The 18,280-nt window shown below is 55.2% G+C and overlaps 3 protein-coding genes across 6 annotated transcripts in view; all 3 read left to right on the forward strand.

The window, feature by feature from the left end:
• The first annotated feature begins 1,189 nt into the window (after positions 1–1,189).
• Positions 1,190–8,881, forward strand: RPS19 (ribosomal protein S19). Its single transcript, XM_011382798.1, has 6 exons — positions 1,190–1,541; positions 1,972–2,042; positions 2,324–2,424; positions 7,167–7,350; positions 7,872–7,926; positions 8,816–8,881. Exons 2-6 carry the CDS (start codon positions 1,972–1,974, stop codon positions 8,840–8,842), a joined length of 438 nt encoding a protein of 145 aa, XP_011381100.1. The 5' UTR covers positions 1,190–1,541; the 3' UTR covers positions 8,843–8,881.
• Positions 8,882–9,026: 145 nt separating this feature from the next.
• Positions 9,027–16,108, forward strand: CD79A (CD79a molecule). The gene is made up of 7 exons (XM_011382800.2): positions 9,027–11,137; positions 11,234–11,309; positions 12,122–12,520; positions 14,006–14,323; positions 14,514–14,632; positions 15,145–15,213; positions 15,345–16,108. Exons 3-7 carry the CDS (start codon positions 12,433–12,435, stop codon positions 15,456–15,458), a joined length of 708 nt encoding a protein of 235 aa, XP_011381102.1. The 5' UTR covers positions 9,027–11,137; positions 11,234–11,309; positions 12,122–12,432; the 3' UTR covers positions 15,459–16,108.
• Positions 16,109–16,798: 690 nt separating this feature from the next.
• Positions 16,799–18,280, forward strand: part of ARHGEF1 (Rho guanine nucleotide exchange factor 1) — a 19,706-nt gene continuing 18,224 nt past the window's right edge. For 2 of the 4 annotated variants that reach the window (XM_011382804.2, XM_011382803.2), the window contains exon 1: positions 16,799–17,010. The gene's annotated coding sequence lies outside the window, so the exon portion shown is untranslated. The remainder of the gene's footprint in view (positions 17,011–18,280) is intronic. The other 2 variants (XM_011382801.2, XM_011382805.2) reach the window with 1 other exon arrangement.

Raw genomic sequence — 18,280 nt, forward strand, 5'->3', positions numbered from 1 at the left:
CACCCTCACAAATTAATAGTTGAAACCTAATCACCAATGCAATGGTATTTGGAGGTGGTGCTTTTAGGAGATGATTAAATCTTGAGGGTAGAGTCCTCATAAATGGGATTAATGCCCTTATAAAATATTCCCCAAAGAGCTTCCTCACTGACTTTCTGCCCTGTGAGGACACGGCAAAAAGATGGCTGTCTGTGAACCAGGAAGCAGGCCCTTGCCAGATAGCAAATCTGCTGGTGCTTTGATTTTGGACTTCCCTGACTCCATAACTGTGAGACATAAATTTGTTATTTACAAGCCACTTAGTCTATAGTATTGTTACAGCAGCCTGAACCAACTTTTGTCTCTTTTTAAGACAGTTGGTTTTAATTATAACAGATGTTAATATAACATATTGGCTTATTAATAATATTATTAGTTTTGTTCCCTCTGTTTTAAATTGTCAGTCTTTTAAACATCAGAAAATAGCTACACACATTTAAATATTTCCATTTTTGCAGAAAGTTAACAATTTTAGCAGATCCTAAGTGTGTCCCTCTTGCTCTTGACCCTTATAAGGATTAACCTAGATCGTACATGTAATATTATATAAAATTTACCTGTGCCTGGCACAGAGTAGGCACGCAAAAAATTGTTGATAGAATTAAAGTGATGCACCACGTACAGAAGCAGTCACTTTTTTTAAAAGGCAGATACTCAGGATCTCGGTGTTTTCATTTAGATTTTTTTCCCCTTTTTCTTAATGGAAAGACTGAAGACTCGAGAGAGCAAGTGGACGGGCTAAAGCTGCACAAGTCAATGACATAAACATCAATGGGCAATAAAAGCCTAAGGGCTGGGCGACGGATCCGAGCACTAGGAATCGGAGCTGAACTTCTCCCAAAGTCCCGCCTCTGCCTCTTTGTCCCGCCCTTATTTCCTCCCTGCCTCCAAGGCCTCATTCCCACTCTGTTCACCCGGCCTGGGTGAAGCAATTTCCGCCCTAAGAAGGGTGTGGCTTCCGTCTCCTATTTTCGCGAGTACAGGCGGTCGAAAGAGGAAAGATGGTGGACACATTTCTTCCTTGAACTTCCCTGGGTTCCCCAGCCCAGTTCCGCCCTTATTACCCCCACTTCCGGCCAGAAAAACCACTTCTACGCGGAAAGGGGTGGGAGACGTCTCGTTCCTGCCCACCCGACTTCTCCGTAACTTCCGTCGTCAGTCTCCTCCACTTCTGTTCCAGCTCCAATCAACAAACGAAACCAGATCCCCCCCAGCTCAAGAGAGGAATTCTCTACTCTCTTTTACGCTACCGGAGGAGGGAGGGCGGGGGAAAAACAGGCCTCCCCGTTAGTGTCCCTAGCTTTTCCCTTTGCCTTCCCGCCCCTTCATCACACACCTCCCATCTCGGCGGAAGCCACATTCGCCCTGAGAGAGGCGGAGCCTCCTGGTCTAACCGTGCTCTCGCGATCGCTCGGAACTCTCGCGAGACCCGACGCCCGATTTGTGCGCCCGGGAAACCCCGTTGCTCCCTTTTCCCTGGCTGGCAGCGCGGAGGCCGCACGGTAAGGTGGTTGGTCCGGTTCAGGCTGGGCGCGGGGCGTCGGTTCCCGATTCCCCATCTCCAAACGCGTGTCTAGGGGCTCCGGGGTGTCTGCGCGGGGCGGCCCCGCCCCCTGCAGCCGCAGCCACGTGCGAGCAGCAGGCCCGGACATGCCGGGTTGGCGCGGTTCAGCAACCGAGACGGGCTAGTGGGCAACAGGGAGCGCGGGGAGCCCCCAGAATCGGGCTGGGGTCCTACAGTGTCTCCACAAACGTGGGCAGGCTGTGCTTGTGTGGCCCACAGAGACCGTGGGCGTCGGTGAATCCTAGGACCCACAGGCGCCGGGGCCATACGGGCCCGTTGTAGAAGTAGGGCCTTGGGAAGTCAGGGGCGGGCGGCGGGCACTGTCGTCCCCATCAGTTTCGTGTTCACATGCTTGGTCCTCCTTGCAGATGCCTGGAGTTACTGTAAAAGACGTGAATCAACAGGAGTTCGTCAGAGCTCTGGCTGCCTTCCTCAAAAAGTGAGTGGGGACTGGGTTTCAAAGTGGATGGGGGCTGTGGTCTTTGCCTGACCCGTCGGGGTCCGCAGTGCCCTCTTCTGGTGGGGGAGACATTGGAGATCTCAGTGTGTGAAGACTCCCCTTGCTGCCTCCGAGGCCTGGATCACGTTTGTGTTTCTGTGTTTATATTCTGGGACATACTGGTCTCTGTTAACCGATAGTCACGTTGAGGGAAGGGGATTCGGGGGATGAAGGAGTTGTGGAGACTCTGAATTGTGCCTTTCTGACTGTCTTGGTCCCAGGTCCGGGAAGCTGAAAGTCCCTGAATGGGTGGACACGGTCAAGCTGGCCAAGCATAAAGAGCTTGCTCCCTACGATGAGAACTGGTTCTACACACGAGCTGGTAAGAAACTGGGGCCTTTAGCTAGGTAGTAGGAAGCTGGGTGACTCCCGGTGCAGACTGCACCTCCTGTCCCCACTGTGAGCTCCTTCTTGCGTCTCCAAGATAGCCAGAGAGGAGAAACCTTTGACTCTGTCATTGCATGCTGCTTGTGACATTCAGTAACTTCACACTTTGAATCTGTTTCTTTTGTAAGAGGTTTGTGTGAGGACCTGTGGCTTCCTCCGAGCCTTGAGGGAAACTCAGGGACACTTGAGTGTTCATATTTTGCTTAGAAGTGGCTTGTTTTAGAGACAGGCATTATCCTTTCTATATCCATGGGGTCTAGACTCCCTGGGTTCAATTCTTTACCACTTAATTGCATGATCTCCATCTGTCTGTGCTTCTCGTTTCCCCATATCTGAAAGGGGGCTAATGATTGCACCAATGTGGATTACAGTTAAACTGCTTTAAAGTGCCTGCCTGTTGCAGAGTAGCCACTGAGGAAAAGTCGGCTGTTCTATTTATTGTTCAGATCATCACAGTAGCTCTGTCTCTAGCAAGCTGTTCCTAAGTGGCAGGGGATCTGGCCAGGTCACTCCTTGCTCTAAATCCTGACAAGTCCCAAATGATCAGAAGTAAACCTTAAGGTCACACCATTTACCAGCCCCGTCTCTTCTTAATCTTCAGTAATAACAACTTGGGAGGGTTGTTGCAAGTGTAGCCCCTGACTGCACAGTGCTAGTTCTCACTTGTTGACATTTCAAGTTTCTCCAAACCGTCACCTCCATGAAAGCTTAACTTGGGAATGGAGGGGTGATTATGCCTTTCCAGTCTTCAGCTTTCTTCCTGTGGAGTGAGAAGCAGAGTTTGGAAATTGACAGAATTTCATAATGAACTTGAGAAGAGCTGGCTTTGGTACAAGTTGCCCAGCACTTCAGAACACGTACTTTGTGGACTGATAGCACCCTCATGCCTCAATGTCTGTGGAGTCCCCTCTCTCAGGCCCTAGACATGACTAGGGTGCCAACATAACTCAACCACAGCCTCTTACCCCTGAGGACAAAAACGTCAACTCTGAGGCAGAAAGCATGGATGGCATATCTACCCACCCACCACTGTGCATTTAGAAAGGAAATGGGGCTGGCAAAGAGAAGTTGACCTGACTTCCCTGGGTACGCAACAGTGATGGAGTCTGGACGACACGACCACCCCATCACCCATGTTGAGAAGCAAGGCTGCCTGGTTCTGAATGTTCTTTGGCAGTGCCCCCAAGAGTCATTCGGTCAGGCCAGCTTTGGGTCTAAGGTTGGGCGAAGAATCTAATAGCTTTTCCCATTTGGTCAAGTGAATATACATATTTTGTTTAATCTGCACCTATCAAAAACCTCTCAAACAGGTCTGGTGCTTTTTGTTTTATAGTTGATGTTGGGGAGATTAAGGGACATTTTGGTCTGTCAGCTAGTGGTGCCACAGTCCACCCCATCCTTGTCGTTACTAAGGGCAGGGGGCCTCCATCTCTGACCTCGGCAGCATTTCATAATTTTTTTTTTTTTTAGATGGGGAGAGAGTGACAGAAAATGGGGTGCAGTCCCTGGGTCATGTTCATTTGCTGTGGCCTCTTTCTACCCACTATGCCTCCTCCCCAACATCTCACACTGGGGTGTGTCCTCTGCCTGCCCTCCTGCTCTCCCTTGGGGTTTCCAAAGCTCTCTTTTTGACTGCACTTTCCCATCTGCCCTGTTGGCATAGCATGATGGTTCTAGAGCAAGGTCTGCTGTGTACGTTTTTGTTGGGGACACATCCTCAGCAGAGGCAGAGTTGCAGTTGTGACAGACTATGGCTTACAGAGCCTAAGATATTTACTATCTGGCCCCTTACAGGAAAAGTTTGCCAGTCTAATCAACAGTGCTCCCACTAATTTGGCGATCAGCTTATAGTCTGGACAAGTTGAGTCATAAGAGACATTCATTAACCAAAGAGGAAACAGGCACAGATAGGTGGAGTGACCCTGGGAGGGTTTGGCAGACTGACTCCCAAAGCAGGGTCTGTGCTGTATTTGCTTTTTCCCTTATCGGGTTATGGGGCTTGGCTTGTTTCGCCCCCTCTGGGAGTTAAAGCCCAGTGCAGTAGTGGTAGCAGTCGGTGGGGAGTGGTAAAGTCTGGAGTCATGTAGGAGCCAATGTGGAGTGGACATGGGGGATAAAGAGAGCAGGACCCTCCTAAGAATAGTCGGGAAGAGGGGCAGAGCTGTAGGAGTAAGGAGTCACCAGGCAGTAGTGGAGAGCGACGGATGAAGAAGGGCTAGAAAGGGACCTGCCTTAAGCGGGGGAGGGGTGTCAAGGGAAGACCAGTTGGTGCAGTGTGGCCCTGGACAAGCCTCTCAATCTCTGGATTCTCAAAAGGGCCTGCTTGGGAGGGAGGTGAGAATCTACTGTGTCTTGTTAGGATGCACAGCTGCTGAGTTAAGACACCTGAGTGCATTTTATTCTAGGAGAGGCTGGTCCTCCCCCTGCACAGAACTGAGCACCCAACTCATCATGCCTTGTCAGTGCAAGGAATGAGGCCTGGGAGGCATTGCAGGAGCTGGTTAGGGAAGTGGTTTTTCCCTTAGAAATTTAGAGAGAAAGGTCAGGGGAAAAATGCATCTGGGAGGCTTCCTTCCCTGATTTAACAACTCAGTAGGTCAGAATGAGGCCACAAGTCTGAACCTAAAAGCAGCAGTTGAGATGCTGAGCTGTGGAAGTGTTGCTTGGTCTACCTGGCTCTCTATGGCCCTCATAAACAAGCTGGAGGGCTTGGATTTGTGTGCTCACAACTTCACAAGGTGGAACTGGAGCCTGAGCCCCAAAGGCTGAGGAGAGGACGGTGAAAAAGGGATCAGTGCTTTGTAGAACTCAGTATTTCGACCATTAAAGCTTCCCCTTCCTCTCCCTCATAATATCTGAGAGCGCACAAGGTCATTTTATACGGCCTTAAAAAAAAAATTTAAGCCCACCCCACTCCTTTGAAGAAACTAATAGGCTTTACTGGACTTCATTCTCTGCCAGTCACTGCTCAAGATTTCGGTAAGCTGCCCCCTTCAGCACCGTCACCGAACCTCCTGAAAGGTGGGCAGAGTGTCACAGTTGATGAGCATCAGTGTTGAAACTCAAACTCTCTACTCGGGGCTTGGCCACCCCTTTCCATATCAAGCCCAAGCTGGGACGTGTCTGAGCGCTGGTCCCAGCACAGCGAGACCAAGTTCGGGTGTCCCATTTCTGGTGTGCAGCCTCTTGCATCTGTGTACTCAGGAGTGTTTGTCTTACGGCCTTCCTTAGGATGCCCTCTCCCTGGCCCTGGGTACGGTCCGAGTGAGAGAGCAGATCTCTACCCAGGGCCAGGGCATGGCCAGGAACGGGCACAGGAGGGGTGGTTGTAGGTGTTGGGTGTTTGTGCTGGTCTTAAAAGGGTGGGGGTTTCCAGTAATGTCACTCTCCTGGTAGAAAGATTGGGAGTCTCTTCATCTTGGCAGGAGGTGGGGGCTTAATGCCTGGAAGAGGGATAAAATAGTGGTATATAGTGGGTAGAATGAGGAGGAAGGTTGGGATAAAAAGAACCAAGGAGAGTAGCTTTTAAGTGAGCAGAGGCTGGAGGCATTGAGACCCTAGAGAGGGTGTGCTGTTGGCCCCTCGCTGTATCTGGAGATGATCAGAGGGCTGCAGAGCCATGGTCATGGTCGTGGCCATGGCCCGGCACCTGGCTCTTACTCCCCATGCTGGTCTCGGGAAGCCCCAGGGAAGCCCAGAGTCTCCCCACCTTTGAGCTGCCAACTAGGCAGGGCCATGTGATGACTGAAGTCTGGGCACCTTGGCCCCAATTCCTTCAAAGCTCAGTGGCCCCATGAGATAGAAAACTAGAGCAGTCTGGAGGAACTGTCCCTCCAGAGCTGTGTGACACAAAGCCAGTGAGTGCATTCTGAATCCTGTTTCCTTTTCTGTAAAGGAAATAGCATTTGACACATTCGCATGTGACATGTTCACAATAACCGATGTCTGAGGGATCGTTACTCTTGGTTCTCAGATGAGGGTAAGTGATTTGCCAAGGCCACACCATCAGGCCAGCTCCTAAGGCTGTTTTAATATCTCTGAGGAGAGAATGCAAAAAGCAGGTGGCACAAAGCCTGGCAGGCAAGAACTCCACAGGAACAGAAGTATGAGCTCTTCCAAGAAGGCTGGCTGGGGTGGACCAGGGACTTGGCCTAAGCCAGTCTAGGGACAAGAAGCCCTGTATCCACAGAGGGGTTGATGCACACTGCAGGTTAGGATGTCGGCTCTGTCCCCCTATTGCTCATGAGCTCCTCAGGGCTCCACTTCCCTGCCCCTTAGATACATGGAGATGGGGGACAGTTGTGGCTTAAACATTTCTAGGCTATACCCACAGACCCCTTGGATCCAGCTTCACAGCACTACAACTAGACCATTAACAGCCAAGAAGGTCTGCCCGGAGGGGGACTCCCCACCCATTTACATGGCCGTGGCCGTCCATCCACTGCCTGGGTGTCCCTGTCTCCTAGGCCGGGCCCAGGGTGCAACGTGGCTTGGCCAGGGAGGGGTCGGGGTCAGCTGCTGGGTATCTGTGTATATGTTCATTTTCCCTGACTATAAAAGAGAGATTAGCTTCCACACACAACTGTATATGTGTGACCTTCAGCGAGGCCCTTCTCTCAGTTGTGGAGGGGAGTCCGCCTGAGAAGGGCCCTCAAGTCTCCCTCACACCCCACCCAGCTTCCACAGCACGGCACCTGTACCTCCGGGGCGGCGCTGGGGTTGGCTCCATGACCAAGATATATGGAGGACGACAGAGAAATGGTGTCATGCCTAGCCACTTCAGCAGAGGCTCCAAGAGTGTGGCCCGCCGGGTCCTCCAAGCCCTCGAGGGGCTGAAAATGGTGGAAAAGGACCAGGACGGGTGAGCCAGGGAGGGGGGAAGCTGGGAAAGGGGGCTGATGGAGGAGCCTTGGGGCCAGACTACCTGTAATGAAGTTGGCGAGGACCATCTTACTCCTCCCATACAGAGAGGTGCCAGGTCAGTCCCTGCACAGCCCGCACCTGCCCCTCGGGTGGGTAGGGGCTTCTACAGAAAAGCCAACAGCCAAGGGCCCACCCAGACCTCTGGCTAACTGCCTAGTGAGCTCCAGGAAGGTAATTTAGTGACTGTCCACTTTCATTAGCCTGCTCGTTAACTTTTCCCAATTGATTTTTTGGGGGCTTTTGATCTAATGCTTGCACAAACGACACCCCGTCAGCTCCCAGGGGGGCTCCCATTCCTGCCCCCAGCTTGTTAGAATGCAGCAGTGGGACTCGCTGGCAGCATGCGGACCCGTGGCCAGGTGCATTTTTGGGAAGCCTGGCTCACATCCAGGGGGTGCCTAGCAGGGAGGGGTTGAAAGCCTGTACTCACCGAACCTATGTGGCCCTTCTATTCCCCAGGGGCCGCAAACTGACACCTCAGGGACAGAGGGATCTGGACAGAATCGCCGGACAGGTGAGGCCCAGCTTCAGGCTGGGACTGGGTCCCTTCATCACTGTCTGGGTGTTCCCTGAGCCTGGGCTTCGTCAGATCAGAAGTTCCTCCCCTGGAAGGTACAGCCCAGGCTGGTGGAGGTGGGAGGACAGGGGACGGCTTCCTGAGCATCAAGCAGGAGAAAGCATTTGATATCTTGTTGGAACTGGATGGAAATGAAGGTGCAGAGGTAAAGGGAACCTAGGCCTGGGGTGCCACTGGGCTGCTCCTCATGCAGGGCCTATTCCTGAACACGACTCCCTCTTCTCAGGCCAGCCTTCCACAGATTGTGGCTGCCTGTTTCCTCCTCCATGCTTACTGAGCATAGGATAGAGAAGGCTGGCTAGCTCAAAACTCAGGTCTCCATCCAGATGACTGAGTGGCAGACGCTCGGGCAGGGTTGATTCAGCTGGAGCCAGTCTCCCTGTCTAGAGTGATCTACTCTTGCCTACCTCAGGGTGGTGAGGATCCAGTGAGCTATAGCAGCGAGAACCCCTGTTGTTGGGGAGCCTTGGCGTGTTTAGTCACTTTGTCAAGTGTCAGGAATAGAAGGTGTCGGTCCTCGGAGTCGGAGGTGGCCTGGAAGGAGGAGAGGTGAGCTTTTCCAGAGCAGGGCCTGGCACAGACATCACTCCGGATGACAGGGCACTGGGCTCTGTAGGAATCCCACTCCTGTGCTCCTCTCCTTGAGTCCCAGTTCAGGCTTCTGTAAAATGGGAGGAACCTGAGACTGAGGGTTAGACAGATGAATAGGTGTGAGAGACGATGCACCAGCATGCCTGGTGTCCCGTGTGCAGGGGGCAGCTATTACAGAGTGCCAGATCGCAGACCTCGTGGCAGATCTTAATTACTCTTCCATCTTTTTCCACAGGTGGCAGCTGCCAACAAGAAGCATTAGAACAAATGATGCCGAGTTAATAAATTGCCTCATTCGTAATCCTGGTCTGGGTCTCTTGATTGGCTGCTCCTTTTCTGTTTGGGGGCGCAGGGAAGGATCGCTAGCCTTTCCCAGTTCACATGGTTCTGCCCCAAGTGGGTGAGATGCCTGGGGTGGGCGGGCCAGGACCCAGGATTCCTCCACACCTCCCTCACATCCTGCCTTTGCAATTCTCAGAAAATGAGAAACTTAAAGAAGTGACTGTTCAAGCAGTGGCCCCAACTGGGGCCTGGGCTGTTCAAGTGGCACTCTGGCCCCTGCTGGGACAAAGCAGGAGGGGCCCTGGAGTTCAGATGCTGTTTCCTTGGAAGGAGGTGGGCAAGGATGCACAGCCCTCAAGGTGAGCTGTGTGTACCTGGCATGCATCTTTCCCTGACCTGCACGGTTAGGGTGGTCTTGCCAAGCCTTCACTTTGTAAGCTCCGTGGCCTCGTGCTGTGCTGTAAAATGGAGCTGCTAGTCGGACCCGCCCTGCAGGAGGAATGGGGTGCTAAAGAGGCGGCATGGGGCAAGCTTGCGCCTGCGTAGAAACAGCCCCAGCAAGGCGCAGGCTCCACGGTCCTGCTCGGCGATTGGCTCTTAGCACCAGGGGCGGGGACTTCTGCCTGTGATTGGGCCCCTCGTCGGGGCGGCAGAATTCAAGGGCTCCGAATGGACACGTGTAGTGCTGAGGAAGAAACTATCCTGGAAAGGTCCCCCTTACCGCTGTATATGACCAGACCCACCTTCCAGTTGGGGAGAACTAAGATAGTGAGCCTGACGTCCTCCCAGTCCGGATTACTCAAATCCGACCCATTTCCTTCCAGTGCCAAGCCTGAGCTTAGAACTCCAGAAGACTTGGGTTCAAATTCTAGCACTGCCCTTAAATCGGTACAACCATGAGCAACTCCGCCTCTGAGCCTTCAGATCCAGTCCCGCACTTGCTCCTGAGAGATCTGGGAGATGTCATGTAGATAGCGCCTTGGCTCAAGGCAGCACACCTGGCAGGCAGCCAGTCGCTATTATCCAGTTGAAAACCAAGATGTTCAAAATGGAAAGAATATCAAAGCGGAGTCCTACATCCTGTGAAGAACGAAGCTGCCATCTCTCTCAGCTCAGAAGTTGTCAGGGCTGGAAAGTGTACTGAGTGAATACAGCGCCTACCACGTGCAAGGCACTTTATTTTGTATCATTTACACTCTGCAACCCTGTGAAGTAGGTACCGGAAAAGCAACCGCAGTTTCGAGATAGGAAAATAAGTCAGTTTGAGTAATGTGCCTGATGTCTCCTAGCTAGGGGGCTGCAAAGCCAGCATTCGAACCCAGGCAACCTGGCTCCGGTCACCATGGTGCACTGCCCCTCAAAAGTGAGAGAGATGGGAAAACGAGGCCCAAAGTCTTCCACTCCTGGGCATGGCTTTGGGACAGTCACTCCCCGTTCTGGCCCGTTTCCTCTTTGCCGATTGAAATTGACATTTCTCAGAGTTGTCCTGAGCACGCAATGCCAAGCTTCTGGTTCCCACGTACAGCGCCAGATACCAGAGGTGCTGGGTGATTGGGAAGTGGAGGTGCCCAGGCAGGCCAGCCGGGCCTGAGAGGGCTGGCGATTTGGCAGCCGTGCCTTTCCACCGCTGGGGGTCAGTCGAGAGCCTGGAAACCGGCTCAGCCACGGAAGAATGACGGAAGTGAATTTCCAGGGCGGCAGCTTCTGGACCCAGGCTTCTTCCGAGAAGATCATAAGGAGGCAACTGAAGCAAAAAAGGGCTAATGGCCTGTTATACCTCGAGGGTCTCAACAGAACACCTAGGACCCCAGAGGGTAGCGGGAGGACCCGGAGGCCAAAGAAGAGGAACTACGTCCTAGAACTGTGCTAAGCACTGTAATATCCTCAGCCTCACAAAGTAGGGGCATTATGCCCAGATTACAGGAGGAGAAGCAGATTCAGATGACCAGTCAGTTGGCAGAGCTGAGATTCAAACCGAGAATCGTGACTCTTGAAGCCCGTTCTCTTCTGTGTTTGTGACAATTGCTTTTTTAAAAAAAAAATTATGAAATACTTCAAGCACACAAAACGGCATACATAATAGTGTAACGAAGACCCATGAGCCCACCACCCAGCTTAAGGAGTAAAATGAAACATAAAATGGAGACGGATAAAGCCCTCTGCGAACCCTTCCCAGTCACAACCTCCTGGCTCCCCCCAGAGGTAACCCCTCTCAGGAACTGGGTTTAACCCCCCTCTCCCCGCGCAGGTCTACACTTTCACAACAGATGTGCAGGTCTCTAACAGCATATGGTATTATTCTGCCTTTTGAAAACAAGTCAACTGTATCGTGCTACAATATCCTTTTTCTCATTTTCGTGTTTTTTCTCAGATGCAGCCATGCTGACACATGAAGGCCTGCCTTTTCTCCTACTGTGTACTACTCCATTGACTGACTACGCCATAATGTATGCTTCCATTCTACTACAAATGGACTTTTTGTTTTCCAGTTTTTGTTACCAAAAATCTCACGGCAATGAATTTTTTTTTCCTACGGGTCTCCGCGTGTGCTCACGCGCGCACGCGTGTGTGTGTGTGTGTGTGTGTGAGAATGTGTGATGGTTCCCTAACTGCTCACAAACATCTCAGTAACCTCATATAATTCCCCATCCCCAGCACTCTGACCTCATTCCTTCCCACTTGACCTAAAAATGATGCCCAAAGAAACCTGGGCAGACATAGTCACTTTGAATCCCCGCTCCACCACCAGACAAATGACAGTTTAGTGTCCCCTCTCTGGGCCTCAGTTTCCTCCTTTGTAAAATGGGGGGGGACTACCTTGCTGAAATGAAAGAACACCAAGAAAGAGCCCATCGTGCTTATAATTCCTTAGGTGCCAGGAACGTCATCTCGAGTCAGAACACCAGGGAGATATTCTTATCCTTGTCTCTTGGATTAAAAATGCCAGGGCTTAAAAAGAGAAGCCACCACTTACTTAGTCATCTTAGTCACAAAGCTGGTCAGCTGGCCTCATGTGTTCCTCGTGAGCATTAATAGCAGCCAACATTTACTAAGCACCTACTCCGTGCTGGGTGCTGTGTTCAGTGCTGTGCATACACGACCCCTTTAAATTCCTGTTTCCGACCCCACAAGGTGAGGACACAGAGGCTCAGACAGGGAACGAGTTTTTCCCAAGGCCAGTAAGGGGCAAAGACCAAGCTCAGAGTCACAACCCTGACAGCCTTCGTGCAGTGGGCACCCCAAACTCTGGCTCTTTCAGGCTTTCATCCCAGAGCTTGCCAGTGACAAATCAGGCCTTGAACTAGCCTCTTCTCCTCAACCAAACAAGCTCCCCCCAGGGGATTTGTGGCCACCACAGGTGCAAGGAACAGTTCCTCCCCACTCACATCCTGAAGCACACTGGCAGGGGCCACCCCCTAGACTGACAGCCCAAGGGCCCAGCAGTGGGGCCAGCGGAGCCCATCTCCGGCAGGGCCGAGCAGGAAGTGGGGTGGAGTTTGGGGCCCAACGAGGTGGGATCTGGTACCCCACGACTGCTGCCAGCCAGACCCACCAACCCGCTGGGAGAAGATGCCTGGTGGTGCCAGACTCCTTCAAGCTCGGCCTGCCGTTGTCTTCTTCGTCTTGCTTGAGGCCGTTGGCCTGGGTACTGGCCTGGGTACGTGGCTCACAGGCAGGTGCTACGTGGGGGCGGGGGGGTGACTGGGGAGGCTACAGAGAGGGCACAGGCAGGGGGAAGGGCATCAAGAGGGAGGAGAGAAGAGCCAGGAGGGGAGCTGGGAAAGGCCCTGGTAGAAACTGCATCTGTCTGCTTGACTGTTTCAAGCAGGCCTAGGGGAGGCCGGAGGGGACTCGGTGACATTGAAGGGGCATCCACAGCCCCATGGAGGGAGGTGCCTTCCTCACTCTCTCATCCCCACAGGTCAAAATAAGGAACTAAGATTGCCCTTGACTAAGCTTCAGAGCTGGGGGTAGCAGGGGACTTGGGGGAGTGCTCAGCTTCAGAAGGAAGAAAAACCTTTCTTTCTCTGCCTCGAACCTCAGTCACCCCCCACACTCCCAACACACCTCTCACAGGGAGCCCCTTCTCAGTGCTGGGGGAGGGGAGCCTCATGACACCACCCACCCCGCCCTCCCCCAGCAATGCCAGCTGGCAGAGCTGTGACCATCTGTTTGACCAAGGAGTCAGAGAGGCTGCTGGTCACTCAAGGTTACAGTGGAGTGGGGACTGGAGCCCTGCCCCTGAAGCTGCTGCCTCTACCCCTACCTCTTCCTCCTCTCTTCCTTACCTCCCTCCTTTCCCCTCCAGAAGAGGCAGATCAGCCTGCGGACTGGCCGGGGTGCTGAAAGCTGGGGCATTCGGAGCAGCCAGGCTGGGCTGCCCCTGGCTCCCTCTAGCCACCCACCCTGCTAAGCCCCACTCTGACCCCCCCAGCTCAGACCGAGGACTGAACTCCCCCCTGACCCCCAGGTCCACACATGCAAGTCACAGAGAATGAGGGGCAGGCTCAGAAACACAGGACAAGGCAGACCCAAAGACTGACAGAAGGAGGCCCAGGGGGCCTGGGGTTAGAACCCCCAGCCACTCCTGCGGCCCTGGGCCTCTGCTGTCCCATCTGAAAAATGGGATAACAAGAGAACCTACTTTTAAGGGTTCTGTGATGATTATACAAGATAAAGTGCCAGGTGCAGGGCCGGGCTGGGCTGGGAGACTAGAGCAGGAAGGCCCTCGGGAGGAGGTGACGCCCAAACGGACTCTGGAAGGAGCTGCCTGGGCAGTCTGGCACCAGGGGACCAAGTATCCAAACACTAGCGAGTTCAGTGGGGCCAAAGCACAGAGTGGGTGCGGGGAGGGTGGCAAGAGGTGGCACTGGAGAGAAGAGCGGGGACCCCCAGGTGTGTCAGCACCCTAGGTGTCTTACTCTCCTCCTCCAGGATGTCCTCCTCCCCACGAGGTGTGTTTTCTTTCTCCTCCCCTAGGTAACCCCCCCCTTCCCCTCCCAACACCGGTGTCCTCTGCCCCACCCCTTCCTTTCCTCCCCAGGAGTGTCCTCCTACGCCTCCCACACACACCCAGGAGCACTGCAGCTGCAGGGGGTCCTGTGTCCCCTCCAAAGTCCCTGACCCATCCACCTCTGCACAGGCACCAAGGACAAGACCCTGCCGGTCCCTGACCACTGGGACCCACCATCAATGGTCGTGATCTTGGGGGATGAGGCCCGCCTCCCGTGCCTGCACAATAGCAGCAAACCCAGCAGCCATACCAATATCACATGGTGGCGCATTCTCCACGGCAACTACACCCACACGTGGCCACCTCAGTACAAGGGCGAGGGCCAGGGCCCCACGGGTGAGATGACCATCCCGTCAGTGAACAAGAGCCACGTGGGCATGTACAGGTGCAAAGTCCACTATGGTAACAGGAGCGTACAATCCTGTGGCACCTACCTCCTCGTGCGTGGTGAGTGCCCCGTCCTGGCTCCAGGGTCCCACCACCCTGCAGCTGGGGCCTCTCGACTTCCTGTCCAGAAAGTGGGGATGGAGCCAGTGCCTGCGGAGCAGGGTCGGGGCGGGGGATGGGGGGGTCAGCAGGGCCTCGCTGGGGGTGGAATGGGGTGCCAGGGCTCTGAGCTGCACCGCCCCCCTCACAGAGCCATACCCCAGACCCTTCCTGAACATGGGGGAGGGCACCAAGAACAACATCATCACAGCCGAAGGGATTATCCTGCTGTTCTGTGCGGTGGTGCCCGGGACACTGCTGCTGTTCAGGGTAAGCCACCAGGACCAGGGCCAAGTCTGAGGGTCCCCACCTAAAACTTGGGGGAACAACAGCACCCACCTCACAGGGGCCACGGGGCCTAAACTAATTAATACAGTGACAGGATTTTAAATGGTGCTGGGAGGGGGGCATCCTAACTAGGTCTCCCTCCCCTCAGGGCTGTCTTCACTGCCCTTCTCAGGGGATGTCCTCACTCCAAACCCTCCCCTGGGGTGCCTCCCCCGCCAAGAGTGCTTTACTGTCCCCCAACCCAGGAGTGCTGTGGCCCTCCAGATGCAGCCAAGACCAGGGAAGATGGGGGCTGGGGTCCTCCCAGAGTCTCCGAGTGCACCGGCCTCTATAGCTATTAGGCAGTGGAGACAGCCAAAAGGACCCAGAGACCAGCCACTTACTCAACATGTGGCTCTGGGCACGCCCCTTACTCACTCTGGTAGAGCACTTCCTGGCATCCAGGAGGGCGTGAAAACATATGGTCTCCCCATGTGCACCCCACCCCCCCGCAGAAACGATGGCAGAATGTGAAGTTTGGAATAGACGCCCAGGATGACTATGAAGATGAAAATCTTTATGAGGTGAGTGAAGGGTGGGGATGAGTTAGGGGCAGGTGCCTTTGAGGGGCTCATGGGGGGTCCTCACGGGGTTGGCTGGGGGCAGGGACTCAGGCATCCGGGCACCGAGGCCCACCACTCTGTTTGCGCCCCAGGGCCTGAACCTCGATGACTGCTCCATGTACGAGGACATCTCCCGGGGCCTCCAGGGCACCTACCAGGACGTGGGGAGCCTCCACATCGGAGATGTCCAGCTGGAGAAGCCGTGACCGTGACCAGCTGGGCTGCCCCTGCCTGCTGTCCTCCCAACTCCCGTGTCTCTCCCGCCCCCTAGAACCAGCTCTTTTCACAATCTTTCCTGGGAGTGTCCCGCACTGCCTTCCCCCTTGGGAGTGTCTGTTCTTCTTCCCTCTGCACTGTCCTCATGTCTGGCACACACCCTAACTCGGTCCTCCCCCTGCTGCCTTTCCCTGGCTCCCACCCACCCAGCCAGCCGGTAATGAGCCCTTAATCGCTGCCTCTAGGGGAGCTGATTGTAGCAGCCTCGTTAGTGTCGCCTCCCCCCTCCCTGCTCTGTCATGGCCACTTAGTGATAATAAATCCTTCCCCATTGCAGACCTTGGCAGCAATCATGGATCTCATGGAGACCGCCTACCCTCCTCCCATGGGACCCAGGAGTCCAGGCACGCAGTCCCTTCCTCCCTCAAACCCACACCTGGGACCAAGTGGCCAGTCTTGGCTGACCCCTGAGAGAAACAGGAAGTGCCTTAGGGAGGGTTCTGTGGCAGGCCATGTCTTCCCTGAATATGGGGGATACACAAGGAGGGAATCGAGGTGACCAGAATTATTTATGCGTATCTAAATTCCAGAATCACAGAGGATTGTCTGGTGACACTGGTACCAAATTCTACTGTGACCACACCTGTTCTCCGCGAGTGGATTTTTGGCGGGGTGGGGGGGGGGATTTGGAGAGTCTGTGGCCTTAACTTGGGGACGGTAGGGGAGACCCACGGTCAATGACAGAAGCACAGAGATGCAGAGTTTCTGAGATAGAGAGGAGAGAAAGACTGAGGCAGAAAGATAAGGACGGAGAGACAGAGATGCTGAGAAAGATACAGAGACGAGATAGAAAAGAAAGACGATTCCGCAGAAATTAGGACAGAGAGAGGCTGACCCCTGAGACTCCAGGCAAAGCGGGACGTGGGGAAATGACTGAGATGGCGATGCGGAGACGCAGAGATGGGAAGAGAAGCGCTCCGAGGGAGAAAGCGACCGCGAAAAAGAGGGACAACGGGGAGCGGGAGGGAAAGACCCCAACTTTGAAAGGGGGCGAAAGAGACAGAGAGAGGGACACGGACAGAAACACAGCGAGGCGGAGAAAGAGGAAGACCGAGAGACACACAGAGACGGAGAGCGGGGAGGCTGCCGCGCAGACGCGGGCGGACGCGGGATGGGACTCGCCCCCAGCCCCGCCGGGAGGCGGTGGCATCGCCGCGCGCCGCGGACCGCGGACCGCGCGCCGGACCCGGCGGGAGAGGTCGGGCGGGGTCAGGGCGGGGCCGGGCCGGTGCCCGCGGGTCCCGGGCGGAGCGGGGAAGGGAGGGGCCTGGCGGGCCGCGAGAAGGGGAAGGAAGCAGAGGTGCCGGGCGGGCGCGGGGCGCCGGCAGGAAGCGGGGAGGGGCGGCGGGGCGGGGGCCTCCGGAAAAACGCCCCAACTTCCTGCCCCGCCAGAGCCAGGAAGCGGGAGCCGGGACACAGGGCCCGGGATCGCCGAGCCCGACCTCGGGCGCCCCGCCGGTCACCTCCCCGCACGGACACCAGGTACTCCGTCCGTGGCCCCGCCCGGCCTCCTCCCCGCTGCCTGGGGAAGTGGGAGGAGGAGGGAGGGGACTGGGGCGCTGCCGGCAGTGGAGGGGCCTCCTCGGAGCACCCCTGAGCCAGACGCTGCCCCTCCCTGGGCCTCAGTTTTCCCATCTGTCAAAGGGGGCAAAGAGAAATCCAATACCTGAAGAGTGGCCAGTAGGTGGGGTGAGGCGTGCGAGGCCGGGGACGAGGCCTCCAACTGTCCACGGAGACGGATGATCGCTCCCATTGTACGGGTGGGGAAACTGAGGCCCGGGGAGCAGAACCAACTGGTCCCAGGGCACACACGTCGTGAGACCGAGTGCACTTGGGATGTGAACTCGCAGCCGCTTTCCACTAAGCGCCGTCCTCCAACCCCGCATGCTTTAGGGCCACCTAAAAAGAAAAACGACAGCTAACGTCGTAGGCCGCTGTGAAGCTAAAAGTCGCAGAGCGCGTTGGAAAGCATTTGTGGGAAGCTCTTTTTCCCGGGCCATTAACCATACCCCAGAGCTCGGTTGTAGGGGACAGAGCCGATGGTCCTCCCCCATTGTATAGATGGGAAGACTGAGGCTTGGAAAGAAGTGAATTGCTTATTCCAGTTTACAGCGCATGTCAGAGGGAAAGGTACCCTTGAACCCAGGATTTTTGCTTTCCAGCCCCAGCGGAAAATATGCCCGGGTGAGGGCGGGGGATGGGGGATTCGAAGAGAATTAATGTACGAGCCTGGGGAATTCAACTGGTCCACGAGTTAGGGAGGCGAGATAGGGCGGGGAGCCCAGTCTGGGAACTAATAGAACTAAGGAGATGAGTCCAAGGTATCAGATGAGTCCCGGATCGGGGGCTGGAACCTTCCTCACCTTGGGTCAAGGCGGGGGACCGGGGCAGGGGGCGGGGCCCAGGGGTGTAACGGGAGCAGTCGAGATACGGAAACGCCAGCCCTCCAAGGCAGGCCAGAGCGGCCCTATCTGGCCAGCGTGGCGCGGTGGAGAGCTAGAGCGGCCGGCAGGAGGAGTAGAGTCGCCTCACAGAAGCTGGGCTAGAGCGGCTGGCGGGAGGAGTGGAGCTGGACTCAGAGGCGGCCTCTGGGGCAGCTAGAGCGACTCGGAGGCGGGGATGGGGAAGCCCAGAGCCGGCGCGTGGAGGCTTCGGTACTGGCAGCTGCGGTGGCTTCTCCTCTGACCCCGGAGCAGGTGAGGGACGCGGCCCCCGGCAGGCGTCAGACCCTGACTCCACGTCCGCCTCAGCA

Source organism: Pteropus vampyrus, unplaced genomic scaffold (genome assembly GCF_000151845.1).
Source record: "Pteropus vampyrus isolate Shadow unplaced genomic scaffold, Pvam_2.0 Scaffold490, whole genome shotgun sequence".
NCBI classification, from domain to species: Eukaryota; Metazoa; Chordata; class Mammalia; order Chiroptera; family Pteropodidae; genus Pteropus; species Pteropus vampyrus.

Coding starts and splice junctions, on each gene's coding strand:
- CD79A (XM_011382800.2), top strand. CDS start 12,433: ATGCCTGGTGGTGCCAGACTCCTTCAAGCTCGGCCTGCCGTTGTCTTC. Junction 12,521..14,005: donor TGGCCTGGGTACTGGCCTGG/GTACGTGGCTCA, acceptor ACCTCTGCACAG/GCACCAAGGACAAGACCCTG. Junction 15,214..15,344: donor AAGATGAAAATCTTTATGAG/GTGAGTGAAGGG, acceptor TTTGCGCCCCAG/GGCCTGAACCTCGATGACTG.
- RPS19 (XM_011382798.1), top strand. CDS start 1,972: ATGCCTGGAGTTACTGTAAAAGACGTGAATCAACAGGAGTTCGTCAGA. Junction 2,043..2,323: donor CTGGCTGCCTTCCTCAAAAA/GTGAGTGGGGAC, acceptor TCTTGGTCCCAG/GTCCGGGAAGCTGAAAGTCC. Junction 7,351..7,871: donor GTGGAAAAGGACCAGGACGG/GTGAGCCAGGGA, acceptor TCTATTCCCCAG/GGGCCGCAAACTGACACCTC.